The 17,958-nt window shown below is 36.4% G+C and overlaps 1 protein-coding gene across 2 annotated transcripts in view; it reads right to left on the bottom strand.

Moving 5' to 3' along the window:
* The window catches only part of EML4 (EMAP like 4), a 149,476-nt gene that overhangs the window by 34,594 nt on the left and 96,924 nt on the right, over positions 1-17,958 (bottom strand). The window contains exons 7-12 of one of the 2 annotated variants that reach the window (XM_070932368.1): positions 12,096-12,219; positions 9,527-9,676; positions 7,035-7,104; positions 5,905-6,015; positions 2,780-2,875; positions 120-254 (exon numbers count right to left, since the gene is read on the bottom strand). In XM_070932368.1, coding sequence (XP_070788469.1) covers positions 120-254; positions 2,780-2,875; positions 5,905-6,015; positions 7,035-7,104; positions 9,527-9,676; positions 12,096-12,219 — 686 coding nt within the window. The remainder of the gene's footprint in view (positions 1-119; positions 255-2,779; positions 2,876-5,904; positions 6,016-7,034; positions 7,105-9,526; positions 9,677-12,095; positions 12,220-17,958) is intronic. The other variant, XM_070932367.1, reaches the window with a different exon arrangement.

Raw genomic sequence — 17,958 nt, forward strand, 5'->3', positions numbered from 1 at the left:
AATTATTATGAAGAAGAGTTCTCCTAAGGCTTTCTTGGGAAGAATATAATGTAATCATTGTAGTTTCAAAAATTCTAATTTACAACTTCAGAAAATTTGCCCAATATAAAGATTCTTACCCCAAATATTCCTTGTTTCCTTGTTAATGAATTTGTATTCCAAGTCCAGAAAAAGATATGAGATTTGCCAGATGTTATTATTGTATCTTTATCAGTCGGATGGAAAGCTACTGCCAGGACAACTTCATTTGTAGTCTTTTAAAAGAAAAAAGGGAGTTGTCATTACTAAAGTTTTGGTTCTTATAAGTAACTGGAGAACTGCTTATGTACACAGAAACACAAAACACAGTAATGAAGCAGATTTGCTCATTTCTTATTCATGATTCATTCTTAGCATTCAAGTATCTGTCAAGCAGTTGTATTTATTTATTTTATTGAATTTCTATACCGCCCTACTCCCAAAGGACTCAGGGAGGTGTACAGCCATGAAATAAAACACATAGATATACAAAATTTAAAATCAAATAAAATGAATTAAATAAATTTGGCTGAATTAATACCCATAATTTAAAATACCCATAATTTTAAAATACATTAAAAATTTAAAATTTACACTTAAAAGGGAGAAGATTTAGGCGAGGCCAGCTTGATGAAATAAAAGCGTCTTCAACTCACGGCGGAAGATATTTTAGGGTACACCGTGCATTATTCTATAAAGAAAGCAACACATGATCTGGTGGCAGATGAGTTCATTTGTCAAATACCGCCAATTCCACTCAGCCTTTTGGCTGACATCAAATGTGTGATACTTCCAGACTTGTTGCAATAATACTATGTTTCTCCAAAAATCCTCCCATCGTCCCGTGCGCTCCCACAGAACGGGCCTCCTCAGGGTGCTGTCAGCCAGACAATGTCGGCTGCAGCTCCCAGGGGGAGAGCGTTCTCTGTGGGAGCGCTGACCCTTTAGAACGGTTTGCCCACCGGGCTTAGGACAGCCCCTGACCTCCTCTTCTTCCGCCGTGAACTGAAGACGTGGCTCTTTTATCAAATGGGCTGATCCATTGGGGTATTTTTATATTGGAAATAATTTAATTAATTTTAATTGGATTTTAATTTTTATGTAATTTTCGAATTGTTGAATGTTTTTTTTTGTAAGCCGCCCTGAGTCCTTCGGGAGAAGGGTGGCATATAAATTACATACATACATACATACATAAAAGAAGGCGGGGTCTTTTGATCCCCGAAAAAACAGCTAGGCTTTCTTTTTGGAAGATTCTAATTATTGATTTACCTTGTGGTGGTGGCATTGACAGCCCTGCCCAGCAGGAGCCCACTGCTGGCCTACTTCTTCTACAGCCGCTTTCTACCATTTGCACGCATCACCCCGTCCTCCGTTTTGTCCAGATGCCTGCCGAAAGGCATCTGCAGCCAATAACAGAGCTCTGGATCGATCTGGAGCTCTGTATTAGCTGCAGGTGCCTTCTGGAAAGCCCTCTGCAGCCGATAATAGAGCTCTGGATCTGGAGCTCTGTTATCGGTTGCAGATAACAGATGCCGGGAAGCATCTGAAGGTGAAACGGAGGCCAGGGTGATGCGTGCGAGGGGCAGCAAGTGGCCACAGAAGAAGGTGAGGCAGGTGTCGGGGTGTGAGAGGCCTGGTAAGTAGAGGAGTTCCACCTCCCCATCCCAGCTTATTTTTTATCTGTGTGCCTTGCCCCACCCCCTGCACCCCAGGGTGGGTGGGATCTTAATTAGGGCTAATTTTGTAGGCGGGGCTTAATTTGATCGCATGCGCTCAAAAACATGATAGGGCTTCTTTTCAAGGTGGGTCATCTTTTTGGAGAAACACTGTAGGAAGTGCTGTGTGCATCCAGCTACATATAAGAAGGTTAGAATTTAACCTTTTATATAAACAAAAGAATATGAAGATTCTGGCTCACGGACACCATTTCTCTGGGTATTTGAATAAAACATCAGAGATAGTTAGAATGTAATAGTGATAAAACTGGAGAAAGGGGCAGAGGAAAGATTTATCTTGGAAGTGTAGTTTACCTTCCTTATTTATCCTTAATAAATTTATCCTAGTAAATACAGCGATTATGTATAGTAAATACAATATTAACTATAATATAAATATTCTGGCATTGGTAAGCTAATCAAAACTTGACTAGAATACATCCCATTACTTTGATTCATGAATAGAAGTCATAGTTTGCATTTTTTAAAATTTAATTTCTTTATCATGTCTGTTTCTCACAAACACTTTTTCCTCTTAACTTAAAAAACTAAATTAACTAAGTTTGTTGGGCGCTGTCCAAAATCGCCTTTGGTCAGTTGGGCTGCTATATACATATGATTAATAAATAAATAAAAATAAAAATACTTCATGCATTTGATGAAAGTTTTCCAAGAACGCTTATACTGTTGTAAATCTGCAGGTCATTGGAGGTATCCAATTGATGACTTCTGTCTCTGCTGAAAGAAAGCTATTTGGTCCAATTGAGAAATTCATTTAGTGAAATGGAGATATCCTATAAGTTGAGTAATTGTATCACTGGAGTGACACATACCGAAGGCATCGTTTCTTCCTTTAGCCACAACACAAAACTGTACATTCCTCTCTGAAAAATTAGCAAAATTACCAAGAGGGACAAACTGAATTTAACGTTATTCACATAGCAACTATTTCTTTTGAAATTTTTCAAATTTCCAGTAAAATATTACCAAGCAGATTCAATATACTTTGCATTACTTTACTAATACATCTAAGCATTATTTACCTTTATCTCGGCTACTTTTGATTTCTTCTGCCAGTCCCAAACAGTCAGCATGTGTTCATTAGAATCATCAACCACACACAAATGTGTACCCGAATCCTTGCAAAGATTTAATAATAAAATTAATGTCATCATGTTATATAATGTCCTCTCATGTTTAAGAATGTTACAATGCAATAGTTTTCATTTTTTACACATAAGGGTAAAATACATGATCCAGATTAAGTCATTCTTTAGAGTCAGCTTTATTTTTAAATTGGACTCTCAACTAAAAGTGAATGTTGATGCAGCTTTCAGTCACAGATCCTTGGAATACTAATATTATTAGTATAGGTAACAAAAGAAAGTTATGCTCAATGGATATGCAAATACCTAAATCAAGTGGCTTTGCATTAAGATTGGGTTTATTCAGAATTTAATATGAATTACTATCTATGTGTTTCAGAGTTGTTTCATGATGGGTTAAACCAAACTTTCCCTGCTAGGCAATGATTTATAAAATTCTTCAGCTCAAAGTAGAAACAATATAGCATAAGAAAATCATTCTTTTTTATATTACTCTAATGCCTAAGTTCACTCTGCTCTTTATAAAATGCAGTTGGTCATTGATATTTGAAAAGCAGATTTAACAACTGAATGGAATAAAGATTAGAGTGAACTATTAAGAATTAATGAAGTGACTTAGGTAATTGAGACAGTCTGTACAGTCAGTATAAAGTACCAAAAATTTCCACAGATTTTATCAATTCAATAAAATGTAATTGTGCAATTATTGGCAATATAGACTAGGAATGGATAATAAGATGAAATGCTCCTATAGAACTGCCCTATAAGAATGATTTATCTTCCTTCCTTCCTTCCTCCCTTCCCTTGCCTTCCCTTCCCCTTTTCTGTATTAAACTAGTAAAAGTGAAAAATAGCAATTGAAATAATGCATTTGTGTCAATAAATTCCAACATAACATTTGAAAACATATAATTAAAGATCACCACTTAAATGCTCTTTTTAACTTTTCTCTTTTCCTATAAAAAAACTTATACTGTATAAAGGGAATAAAAAAGACAAAATTGGTAAATGGAAACTGAATTAAGTGAATTTCTTTCCTTAAAACTAATGCTCAACTTTTAAACATTATAATGATGGTATATCATTAATAGAAAAGGGGAAAAATTACATTTTGTGCATATGAATACCATAGCATATAAGAAAATTCAGCTCAAATGCTTCCACATGGATCTTTCAGCGTTTTGGTTGTTTTTACTGCCATCCACAGTACATTTTTTTCTATCCTGGCTTTTAGTAAATAACATATCTCTTAGTCAGAAACCTTGTAATATCATGTTATACCCTCAAACCATTAATTTGCAGAGCTTCATACATTTACTAAAAAAACAGACAAATAAATAGTAGCTATTTTTTGTTTCTGGTTCTCCTTAGAGAATACTGTCCACTGCGGCAAATTCCTGCGGCCAAGTTGTAACTACTTCAAGTAACACTCCATTAAATTGGCACTAAAATAAACCAAGATAATTTCTCATGGCAGATAAATTAAGATAAATTTCAAAAAATTATATTATATGAAATGCTAATTGTAATCCTAATTAATGTAACAAATTCATCTATTACAGCCAATGATTTATTACTACAATTTTTATACTGCAAGCATTACTATAATAGGATATTATTTCAGGGAAGAGCATATTTTAACTATAACTATAAAAGGGCAGAAGTGCAAAACAAGGTTGTTTCTTTCTATGTGTCAACATTTATATCAGCTTCAGAATGAAAATTAAACTTTTGTATCAAGGCTTGCTAAGAATAGATTTCTTGAATGCCCTTATAGGACAGAAAGCTTTCTATATAGTAGATGGTAAAGTATAGTATAAGCTATATTGCCAGGTATTACTTTCAGTTATATTCCCTTCTCTGAGCAGTAAAATAATTTTCTATTCGCTAGAGAGGAGTAACCTGTGGTATTCTAGAAACTGTTGAACGTCAACAGTTTTATCATTTTTGATCATAGATCAAACAGACTGAAATTGAGAACCAATCATGGTCTTCACTCTGTTCTAGGCAGTCAAATTATATAGCATCATTTATTTATCTACTCATTTATATGCCTTCTACTCCTGCAACTTTAAATGGCTATTTATTCCTATATCTATAGTTACCAATATAGTTTATTATTGGGCAAGTTATATAAAGTATCTAATTAAATCAGAAATAAAATATAGTTTATTTGCCTGATCTTTGACATTCTGTTATAATCCAGTGATGACTACTTTTGCTACCAAGACTATGTTTGGATTCAATTCCAAAAAGATGCCTCACAGTATGTGGGGTTGAATCAAACCCTTGACTGCAACTCTTTAAGGCAGCTCTAACTGCAATACCACCAGTAACTGCTGGAAGCAGCTTTGTTCCAAAAACTACATTTTCTTGGAACAATCATCGCTAATGAGTAAATAAGGAAAATAATGGATACAAGTCAGGTATAAAAAAGAATATGATACACTGGCACTGGAAATAATGCAATTAATGACCAGAAAATTGACTTCGAGAGCGCTCCTTGTCTAAAAAAATTTCAGAGCTTCAATAGTTCAATAATTTAATAATTCCCTCAACACTGTCAAACTAGTTACTAAGTCTGCATTACTATTAATCTTCTCATTGTTCCTATCAGCCATCTCCTCCCACTTATGACTGTATGACTATAACCTTGTTGCTGGTATCCTTAAGATTTATATTGACTGTTTCCTAATATGATTTGATTGCTTATTTGTTCCCTATGACTACCATTAAGTGTTGTACCTTATGATTCTTGACGAATGTATCTTTTCTTTTATGTACACTGAGAGCGTCTGCACCAAGACAAATTCCTAGTGTGTCGAATCACACTTGGCCAATAAAAATTCTATTCTATTCTATTCTATTCTATTCTATTCTATTCTATTCTATTCTATTCTATTCTATTCTATTCTATTCTATTCTATTCTATTCTATTCTGTGTCTACACTGGAAGTTAGGTCTGCTAGATGCAATATTAAAATAGGTGAGCAAAATATTCACAGCTATTTATACAGACACACATAATACATTGATTGTGAAACAAATGACGTTTTCCTTACTGCTTTTGAAAAATCCAGACATCCCACTCCACGTTCAAAAGTTCCAAGGCCAATAACCTGTAGAGTCATTAGGCTCACTGAATCCCATACTCTAACATGGGGCTGCAAAGGCTGTAAGTAAAAATAATTTGAAACAGGTGATTACTGAAAAGATAAAAAGAGGCATTTCCATTAAGCAGCCTTGGTACTACAGGGGTTTAAGGCACCCTGTTATTAAGCTGGTTATTAAGACCAGCTGCCTGCAATTACTGCAGGGTTCGAATCTCGCCAAGGCTCAAGGTTGACTCAGCCTTCCATCCTTTCTAAGGTAGGTAAATTGAGGACCCAGTTGTGGGGGCAATAAGCTGACTTTGTATAAATATACAAAAGGATGAAGGCTATTGCTGAGCACATTGTAAGCCGCCCTGAGTCTTCGGAGAAGGGCGGCATATAAATCAAATTAAAAAATAATAATAATAATAATAAAAAAAAAAAAGCAGATATTGATTTGTATGAAGTCAGTCATTATTTGGTATTGATCTACCAAATAAACATTGATTTGAGTGAAGTCCTTGCAATAAATAAAGGCATTTCAGTTCAATATTCAGAAAAAGATTTAGACATAATCTTATCTATCTATTCTATAATCTTATCTATCTATTCCATATCTATTCTAAAATGTCTCAGATAAATGAATATAAGGCTGCAGCTTCCAACCATCATAAACCACATCAAAGGGTACTGAAATGTTTTAAATAATACAAGTAAGGAAATATATAGTTGAACAGTAATATCTCAGCATTTAGATTTATTGGGAAAAAAAGGACAGTAATTCAGAGCTATGAAATGTGAAATTCATTAATATCATAGAGCTTTCTCATATTTTCTTTCCCATTACACATCTTCCTTTAAAAATGGCATAAGACAAGCAGTTATAGAAGTCTGGATAAAATAAAGTTTTCAAAATGTATGTCGTCAACTGAAGACTTCTTTGGGAAATACACATTGCATAAATGCAATTTAAGATAACATGCACAAATTATACCTTTTGAATTATTCATCAGACAAATGCAATAGTAAAAATGAGAAATTCCTAAGAGACTTTCCAGAATCAGAAAACAATTATTGAGATAAAGTAATTAAAAACTTACTCTTCCATCTTTATCCACTCCAGCTATCTGTCCAGTTGCTATCCTGATTTTGTCTGGATGAACTGCAAGACTAGAAGAAATAATCTTGTTAGGAACACTGCATGCTTTCACGCCAACTACCTATGTGAAAGTGGGGGGAAAGTATCTGTCAGCTCCATATACAGTCAGGTCCAGAAATATTGGGACATCGACACAATTCTAACATCTTTGGCTCTATAGACCACCACAATGGAGTTGGAATGAAACAAACACAATGTGCGTTAACTGCAGACTGTCAGCTTTAATTTGAGGGTATGTGCATCCAACTCAGGTGAACGGTGTAGGACTTACAGCAGTTTGCATATGTGCCTCCCACTTGTTAAGGGACCAAAAGTAATGGGACAGAATAATAATCATAAATCAAACTTTCCCTTCTTAATACTTGGTTGCAAATCCTTTGCAGTCAATCACAGCCTGAAGTCTGGAACGCATAGACATCACCAGATGCTGGGTTTCATCCCTGGTGATGCTCTGCCAAGCCTCTACTGCAACTGTCTTCAGTTCCTGCTTGTTCTTGGGGCATTTTCCCTTCAGTTTTGTCTTCAGCAAGTGAAATGCATGCTCAATGGGATTCAGGTCAGGTGATTGACTTGGCCATTGCATAACATTCCACTTCTGTCCCTTCAAAAACTCTTTGGTTGCTTTTGCAGTATGCTTTGGGTCATTGTCCATCTGCACTGTGAAGCGCCGTCCAATGAGTTCTGCAGCATTTGGCTGAATGTGAGCAGATAATATTGCCCAAAACACTTCAGAATTCATCCTGCTGCTTTTGTCAGCAGTCACATCATCAATAAATACAAGAGAACCAGTTCCATTGGCAGCCATACATGCCCACGCCATGACATTACCACCACCATGCTTCACTGATGAGGTGGTATGCTTAGGATCATGAGCAATTCCTTTCCTTCTCCATACTCTTCTCTTCCCATCACTCTGGTACAAGTTGATCTTGGTCTCATCTGTCCATAGGATCTTGTTCCAGAACTGTGAAGGCTTTGTTAGATGTTGTTTGGCAAACTCTAATCTGGCCTTCCTGTTTTTGAGGCTCACCAATGGTTTACATCTTGTGGTGAACCCTCTGTATTCACTCTGGTGAAGTCTTCTCTTGATTGTTGACTTCGACACACATACACCTACCTCCTGGAGAGTGTTCTTGATCTGGCCAACTGTTGTGAAGGGTGTTTTCTTCACCAGGGAAAGAATTCTTCGGTCATCCACCACACTTGTTTTCCGTGGTCTCCCAGGTCTTTTGGTGTTGCTGAGCTCACCGGTGCATTCCTTCTTTTTGAGAATGTTTCAAACAGTTGTTTTGGCCACGCCTAATACTCTTGCTATCTCTCTGATGGGTTTGTTTTGTTTCTTCAGCCTAATGATGGCTTGCTTCACTGATAGTGACAGCTCTTTGGATCTCATCTTGAGAGTTGACAGCAACAGATTCCAAATGCAAATAGCACACTTGAAATGAACTCTGGGCCTTTTATCTGCACATTGTAATTGGGGTAATGAGGGAATATCACACACCTGGCCATGGAACAGCTGAGAAGCCAATTGTCCCATTACTTTTGGTCCCTTAACAAGTGGGAGGCACATATGCAAACTGCTGTAAGTCCTACACCGTTCACCTGAGTTGGATGTACATACCCTTAAATTAAAGCTGACAGTCTGCAGTTAAAGCACATTGTGTTTGTTTCATTCCAACTCCATTGTGGTGGTGTATAGAGCCAAAGATGTTAGAATTGTGTCGATGTCCCAATATTTCTGGACCTGACTGTAGATTTTAGGGAAATAGCAGCATACTGTTTATGAATCCAGACTACTCTATTCAAAATGTTAAACAGGACTTGTTTTGTGCCACTGTGATGGATCTATATAATCTTGCTCAGGTGATCCACAATCAGCACAAAGGCACAATCAAGACTTCAAATTTTTCTCTTTCAAAATAAAAAAATTATAACTGATAGAAATGTTAGCAAAAATCCAGTTAAATTGTCACACCAATATTTTGATTTCAAGTACCTGAAAATGTTTATATTTTATATTTATTACACCATTATTTTCTAAGGAGCGTATTAAAACTAGGGATTGTTCAGATAATGGAAAAAGATTAAAACTTAATTAGGTATACAAATTCATAACTTAATAACTTATTAATGCTGAGGCAATATGGAGAGAGTGCTGATTATACCAATTTAACAACTTTCACCAAGCAACAAACAACAATTCATTAATGATATAGTAGTAGTAAATCCTTCAATAAAATCAAGTATCAGAAAGAATGCCTCTTAATTCTGAAAGAAACCACATGATTTTACACATGATACACGAGTGTCTTCATCATTGTTCTTGGCAAGTTTGTATATTGGATGTTGGAAATCAGGCACATGGCAAATAACGTGAAACTATCAATCTCTTTAACAGTAACTGAAGTATGAATAATGGAAGCATATACTAACCATTTAACACAATCCGTATGACCCAAGTAATGACGCTGAGTCCGCTCTTCATAATTAAACAGTATTACCACAGATGCTATGAAATATACTATTTCTCCAGTAGGTAAGAGGTAAACATTAGCTCGACAGTCCCTGCCACGATAACCGTATCTTTTTTTTAATGTCAAGGTTTTTCAAAATTAATCAGCATTAATGATGGAAGCTTATGCTATAAAGATCTGTGGTAACATGAAAACATGTTTTTCTCATATGTTGCCTATATAGTCTTAAGAATCCAACATACACCTCTACTCCAGTCCTTGGAATTTTGCGCCTAAGACACTTGTTTGGAGTCCACATTGGTATCAGAATCTGGAATTTTCTTACAGACACTTGAAAGTCCTTTTGAAACTTCTAATTGAAATTTATCATTTTACAAGACTGATATATTTTTTCAAGCTTGACTGACAGCTGCACAGTTCAATTCAGTTTTTAGTATTTATCAAATCACTTTTGCATTCCTGCTGACATAAATAATGTTGATATTCATCTTTTTAAAGTTTTGTACTGTTTTGAATTTATGTTTGGTATTTACATTTATTATATCTACATACTGTTTTTATATATTGCCCAAAAGCTTGGAATGGAATTATCAATAAAGATTACGCACTTTATGGGGAGAAAATGGCTCTTTAGATGGAGAAAATATCTCTGACCTAAGTATGAAAACATGTCCATCTGTAAACCAAAGTAATGAACTTTTCATTATGTAACTTAATCCATTTTTCAGCACCAGAATATATAAGTCAACAAGATTTCCTGATGTTGCAGTCCTTAAACTGTGTTAGTTTTACAAGGCCTTCTAAAAGTAATGTGTAAAAATTCCAGAAATTGGTCATAAGGGGAAAGATGTCTAGAATACTGATTATGAACTTCAGGGTTTCAGTAGAAGAAAGTTAATTTTAAATTTATATTTGAAATAGAATAATTCAATAGTCAAAACCTGAAACACCAAACATAATTAGTAAGCTAATAAGTACATTCTGCCTTGACATTTTTATTTACCATGTTTAATGTCATGCCACACTTTGTGATAATGAATTCTTAAAACAATATATGACAAAACTACTGGGCAGCGGCCTATTCGCAACTGGGCTGCCTGAGCTGTGGGCCGGCGTGCATGCATGCACACGCTCAACTCCCCTCCCCCTCCAAGCCAGGCCAACAAGCCGTTGGGGATAGCTGATCTACAAGATATCTAACAACAAATCAGTCTAGCCTAAATTGACACTCATGAACTGAAAGGATGTCAGCCCTAAAGATAAGTCAGATATGTAAGGGAATATAGTCAATGTAAAGACTATTAGAACTGTTTTTGCAGTGTATTATAGAATTGTGAAAGCCTGCCAAAATTTTCCACTATCCTGCCTTATACCACACAGAATCATGTTGGGATTATTTTGAGTCTCTTATGTTTTTTCCCAGATATCATGTACTATCTATTTTGTTGATAACTTTTGCAATCCTTCACCAGCTCTGCCTCCCTTTACAGCAGGAGAAGCATCCATAAGACTAATGTTTTCTTCAAAATAATGAAATTACTGGTCCTCTGTAAATTCTGCCCCTTCAATAAAAGTATGTTACATCACAATGCAAAGGAGCTGGAGCCTGCATTGAAGTAGTGCTTTTGTCACTCCTTCCTACTTTCTCAGATGTCCCTGTGGACAGCCTTGCTGAAAGAGTAATGTATATGAAGAAACTGTGTTTATATTCGGTTTATAATACTGCTTGTTACCCAATTAAAAGTGTTTCAATGCTGCGTTCACATATTTGTGTTCACACAATTATGTACCATATTTATCTGAAAGGTAGTCTAGTTTCCCTATTTCCACATGATTCACCATTAAAATGGAATGAAAATCTTGAGATCCACTGTAAACCGGGTAAGTTTTCCTTCTGTAAAATTAAAAATTATGACACCATCCATTTTGCTACTCTGATCTTTAAAACTCATCGGGTTGTCTTCACATTAAGTATTTTCTTTCTGCATGCTGCATCTTTTCTGAGATTGTAGATGTGTTCAATGGTTTAATGGTTTAGATGAATGAATGAAAATGTAGTTTTTATATATGGCTTTGGTCTAACATTCTGATGGCATGCAAAAATTTCACACAAGGGAAGGTAGGCCTCAAGATAACAAACAAAAAAGTTCCCTAATCTGTAGAAGACAGACACCTCCCTGATCCAAGAAGGCAACTGCTGTCTTTATAGGTGATGGTAATCCAGTGCTCAACAGCATGAAGAAATATAGGGCTCTAAAGTAACTATGGGAAATATCTGTGTGAAACTATTTTTAAAAAATCAGTAGGAGTAATTGAGTTGGTGAGTGGTTGCTGCAAGGAAACTGACATCCAAGGAGTTCCAGAAGACAACAGTATTTTTTTTCTCCCTAAGAGATAATTTATTAATTTTTATCAAGTTAAGAAACGCTTGAATAAGGCAAAATTGAAAATTAGATTTTAAAGAGACGAGGGGAAAGCAAACTATTGAAAACAGAAAATGTTTTCCTTGAAGTGTGCAATAAGGATACACCCACTCCAGTTTTAATTTCTCAGGGGGCAGCTCTGTCTTGATTTCGTAATATTTGTCAACTTCTGAAGGAAGAAACATTGTGATGGGCCGTCCCCGCATGAACATCTTGATATACTCGCCTTCTGTTAAAACAAAACCGCATACCAGAATGAGAATGTTTTGCAAAAAAAAAAAAAAAAAAAAAAGTTAGATTTAGTAAAGAACTATAATGTTGACATTAAGCTTCATCATAAAAGTACAAAATTGAGATCCAAAATTTTAGGCCAGAAAGCACGAACAGAATTACAAAAGCATATCATCATCAGTGACAAAACATTCATAATAATGTCAGTGAACTGGTGGCTCAGAATATTGGTGCTGGCACAGTAGAACACATCTTTTATCCAGTCCCACAACTTTCCCATCCTCCTACTCTGTTAAGTGCATAAGAGAATTTTTAGCTGATTCTAAAATGTCTGTATTTTTTGTATTGCTTATTTGTTCATTTTTTCCTTATTGTCTTTTGTGGTAGGTTTAAAAATTATAAGCAGAATGAGTCAAATAATTATAAAATAAATAATGCTGGACCCAGCATCTGAATTAAAATGTAAAAAGAAAACAAGAATCAGTAATATTTTACTTTAAAGGTCAAGAATATGCAGAGGAAGCACATCCTAAGTAGGACATTGCACTATTCTAAGGTGACCAGATTTTAACATTGGTAAAGAGGGACATTGTGGGCGTGGCTTATTTTGTGGGCGTGGCTAGCTGGTCATGTGACTGGGTGGGCGTGGCTAGCTGGTCATGTGACCGGGTGGCCATGGCTATGTGTATAGGGACTACTCAGAGGGCTGAAAAGTCATTTCTGACAGGTCCTCACACTTTTGACTGGTCCTCACACTTATGACCATCCTCACATTTATGCCCGTGCAGCATTCTTAACAACCATGTCACTCATTTCACAACTGCTTCTCTTCACCATGGTGACAAGATAGGGCAAAAACGTAAAATGTGAGGACAGTCGTAAGTTCGAGGACTGGTCAAAAGTGCGAGGACCAGTCAGAAATAACTTTTTCAGCCCTCTGAGTAGTCCATATGCATAAAAGGATACAGCAATAGAGAGGGATGAAGGAATGGAAATTAGAGTAGGAGTGAGGGTAAGAGAGGGAGGAAGAGAGGAGGAGAAGGAGAAAGGAAGAGGAAGTAGGGAGGAGAAAAAGAGGGTGGGGGAAGAGAAAGTAAGAAGGAAAGAAAAGAGAGAGGTGGTAGGTTTGAGGAGAAAGACTGCTGTACAATAAAAAAGATGAAAGGGAAGAAAGCCAACCCCAAGCAAATATAAAGATATTAAGATAAAGAATGAATTGTTAAACTTTAAAGAATAAAAGAGAACAAATATGAATAAATAGCAATAATTAGAAACACACATACAAACATACAATGTATTTTCTTTGAACAGAATATTTGGCTGGTTCACAAATTTAAACAGTGTTTAGTCATTTCAATTAAATTTATAATTTCTATATTTCCTTTTTGCCATATTTATTCCTCATCTATTTTTTAAAAAAACCAATATTACCCTTCATCCTTATCTCTAATCTTAATCAAATTCAATTTTTCCCTTCTATTCTATATTATACCCCTTCCCATTGTCATCTATTTTTATATCCATCCTCACATTGGTTAATTATGTAATTATGTAATACAGTTGTTTAATACAAATTCAACATTTTAATATAAATCAATTAGTTATAAAACTATCTTTTTTGTATATTAATCAATATGAACATGAATATTCCAATTATTTCCATGCAATCCAATTTCTTACAAATCAATTAATTATATTTACCAATAATAATAAACCAAATAATTTCCCCCATATATTCCTCCAAGCCACAACTTAATTGCTGGGTCGCCCGCCCCTCGCCCTGCCCCGCCTCCCATCCGCGCGGCATTAGCTTATCCTAGCCCAGGGCTGGGCAATTGTGGCTCTTTTACAACCTGTGGACTTCAACTCCCGTCGAGCCCATTCTGGGGAATTGTGGAGAATTCTGGGAGTTGAAGTCCACAAGTCTTAAAGCTGCCAAGGTGGGAGACATCAAGCATGAGGCTGGCCAAGTATCCTCCTTGAGAGACAACAGTTGAACATCAAGAGAGCTGTAAGAGGGCAGGGCTACATTTGGAAATTTTCGCATTTTTGCAGGTGGTGCATTACGATCTGGTGTCTGCAATGGAGAGCAAAATCCGGCTTCTTCTCTCCGCTGTAAGGGCGGCATCAGGATTCCACCTTGGTATATTTGCAGCGCAAGGCAGCCCTCCTCTCCTGTCGCTTGGGACTCGGAGCGGTAAACAGCGTCTGGTTCGGGGAGCAGCCGGATTTTGCTCTCTATTGCTCTCTCGGCCCCCTGCAAGCTCTCGTCTCTCGAGGAGCGCTCCCTGAAATGGCGCGGGAAACTTTGGTTGGGCTTCTCGAGAGATGAGAGCTTGCAGGGGGCCGAGAGAGCAATGGAGAGCAAAATCCGGCTGCTCCCCGAACCAGACGCTGTTTACCACTCCGAGTCCCAAGCGACAGGAGAGGAGGGCTGCCTTGCGCTGCAAATATACCAAGGTTGTTTTTTTTAACACTGATCAGCTGTAGGTTGGCCCTTTGAAGCCCCGCGGCAAGAGTTCAACAGTTTTTTTTCCCTCTAGCCATCAGCGGGGACTCGGGAGGCAGAATGAAAAATCGGGACTTTTTTAAAACGCCGCGGGACGCGGGACAAATTGCTCAAAAGCGGGACTGTCCCGCCAAAAGCGGGACGTCTGGTCACCTTACACTATTCCAATCATAGCTCTAGTACAAATACACTGGCATGCTCTGAAATATCCACAGGTATGCTGCATCATCACTAGAGGTGGACTGCTTCCATTTCTCCTCTCACGTCCTAGAAACTTGTGACATCTTAGGAGTTCCACCTATGGGATGAGTACTGTGAGATGCCACCTGGCAGTTCCATCTCTGAGATGTGTACTATGAGATACAAAGAGTTTAAAAGTTCTGGATTATTCAAATAAATCTAAAGCAACTGCATCTTTCTCAAATGGACATCATTGAAATTGGCTTAACCCCGTTTCTTTCTGGGGACTAAATCACATGGAATAACACTATATTTGCCCCCCACCCCCGAAAAAATACAATGGTATCTTGGCACCTGTCATTAATTATTTCTGGGAGGCGCAATGAGTACCAAAAATGACAAGTACCAAGCAAATTTTTCCCATAAGGAATAACATAACAATCACAAGGCAGCCAACATCGACAAGTTCTAGCTTGTGTGTCAGGTACCAAACAAATGCTGAGTACTAGGACAAAAGTTTTGCATCAAAATGTGTTGAGTACAAAATTTTACAAGTTTCAAAGCAGTCGAGTACCAAGTACTACTGTACATGAAGTATGCTCTACATAGCTCATTTAGAACTATAAACTGATTCCTATGTGAATGTCAGTAATTACAAATGTTTTACTGCATATATAATTTACCTTGCCTTGGCCAGGATGCCTTTGCCAGGATAGAGGCTTAGAGTTGAATCCAATGAAACATCAGCCCAAAGAGCTTAGTCATGTACAGTATGGGGAACATGTGGCCCTGTGGAAGTTGCTGCACTAAATTTGCCAAGAGCTTTTAGTTGTTCAGATCTTAGTAGAATAACAATATCTAACAAAATGAATTGTTAAGAAGTATGAAAATGCCTGTATAGCAGATTGTGTAAAGCAGGGCTGTCAAACTCCCGGCCCATGGGCCGGATACATCACATGCGGACATGCCCACACCCATTTTAGCAAAGGGGAAAAAAGTCCAGATACATCACAAACGCTGCCGTAATAATGTGAGTTTGACACCCCTGGTGTAAAGGAAGAATCTTAACAGGTCTTCCTTAAATCATAAAAATATAACCTAATACACATTCTTGGTAAAATGAGAAATATGAAAGGAAAATCATCAAGAACATATGGTAAAACAACTCCATTTATGTTTCAATAATTCAGTCTAGATCAGGGGTGTCAAACTCATGGCCTGCAGGCTGGATGCGTCACATGCTGGCTACCCCCACCCTCGGTTTAGCAAAGGGGAAAAAAGTCGCAATACATCATATGACGACAACATGATGCTGTGAGTTTGACACCTCTGGTCTAGATCAAACTAATTGCATATTCAATAGTTCAACAGTCAGTGGACATAAAGTGCCTTTAGTTATCATTCCAAAATGTGCTATATACAAATTGTACTGAGGTGAGTTACTACTGCTTCCTGGCAGGCATTTTTTTCTACTTGCCTATCATGGGAAGCAAGTACTTTTGAGTACTCTTAATGAACTTTTGAAAACATAGAACTCCTAAGAAAATTCAATGACATCAGAAGAAAAACAAGAAGTCAAAGTATGGAGATCATGGAGCTTAGATTATAAATAATGGCCTACAACGATATTAAGCCACTTTTGAGTTCTTATGCACGGAAATAACAAGAAAGTTTCCATATTATGCAAACTTTATAAAATAAATTCTTTGTTTCAGATAACTTGATTATCTGGAGGAGGGGTTGCTTTTTACACTATCCTTGATTCTCTCTTTGAAAGCCAACACCATGAAATGGTCTTGTCAGTATACAAACCTGCAGGGCAATTAAGGCATTAAAGCAAAAATCTTTTGAAAACTATATAGATAATGTCAGATCAACAAAAGCATTTTCAAACAAAGAATCCTAGCTCTGGGCCAAGTTCCTGCAAATACAAGCTAAAAGAAGAAACAGTTTGACGCCCTTTAATTTATATTGCCTTAATTACCATGTTCCAGAACATTAGTTTGAATTTTACTGGGTCTTTTCCAAATTGTTTAACAGTTTTTTAAAGACTGTTATTTTAAAAAAAACAACCAGAAGACATTGTTCATGTACATATTGAGTAAGATTTCAACATGTTTTAATCCTCAGTGTTTCTTAAATTTTTCAAGAGTGTATAGCTATTTTTAAAAAGAAATGTGTGATCTGTCATATATTTAAAAGCACAATGATAGAAAATCAGTCCTAACCTATCAAATGCTTATAAATAATATTTTAATTGGATATTCTAAAGAAGCATGTTTTACATACATATTCAGAATATTCTTCTTCATATGAAAGCAACACTAACTGTGTATCGTGATCTTGCCTACAGAATAATAGAGAACCAAAAATGTTTGCTATAATACTGTAATTGAAGTATGAAAAAGGAACTAATCTTATTTTTTTTAAAAAAAATATACAGTGAAAGTTTGAGATGGCCTGCTTATTTTTCTTTACTGTAGTTGCCCATCACAAAGAATGTGTAAATGTCACCGCAACACTGGTGTGCTAAAGCACGGCACGCAACCCTATGTTCAAAACAGGAACGTTTTGATATACAGCTCTGGCATTGAAAGTAAGTAATCGAGAGGTAGGATACAATCATCCTTTTCCATCAAATCACTTCTTTTCTATCTAAGGTAGAAAAACTGTAGCCTTCAATGTATAAAACACTGATTTGCATTTCCTTTTGGCAAAAGGAAACACAATGATTTTGTCATAATGCATAATATTTCAGAGGGTTTTTATACCAGGCTTTCTTTTCAAAATAATTAATTTTTGTTTTCAAAATGTTAATGATAAATACAAATGGCAAAATAAGTGCAACAAAGAAGCCAAAACTAGTTGTATTTGTACAATTCTAGGTCATGAAGGTGCTTGGTGCTCTCTGAGGCTTGGCTGTTTTCTTGCAGACATTTCAATTCTAAGTTATCTTTTGTATGATTTTAATGTAGTGGCAAGAGAGACTAATTTAGTCTTCCCCAAGTTTAGTGCTTTTTCAATATGTTGAACTAGAATCCCCATCAT

Source organism: Pituophis catenifer, unplaced genomic scaffold (assembly GCF_029215685.1).
Source record: "Pituophis catenifer annectens isolate HBS135680 unplaced genomic scaffold, rPitCat1.0.hap2 SCAF_1, whole genome shotgun sequence".
Lineage (NCBI taxonomy): Eukaryota > Metazoa > Chordata > Lepidosauria > Squamata > Colubridae > Pituophis > Pituophis catenifer.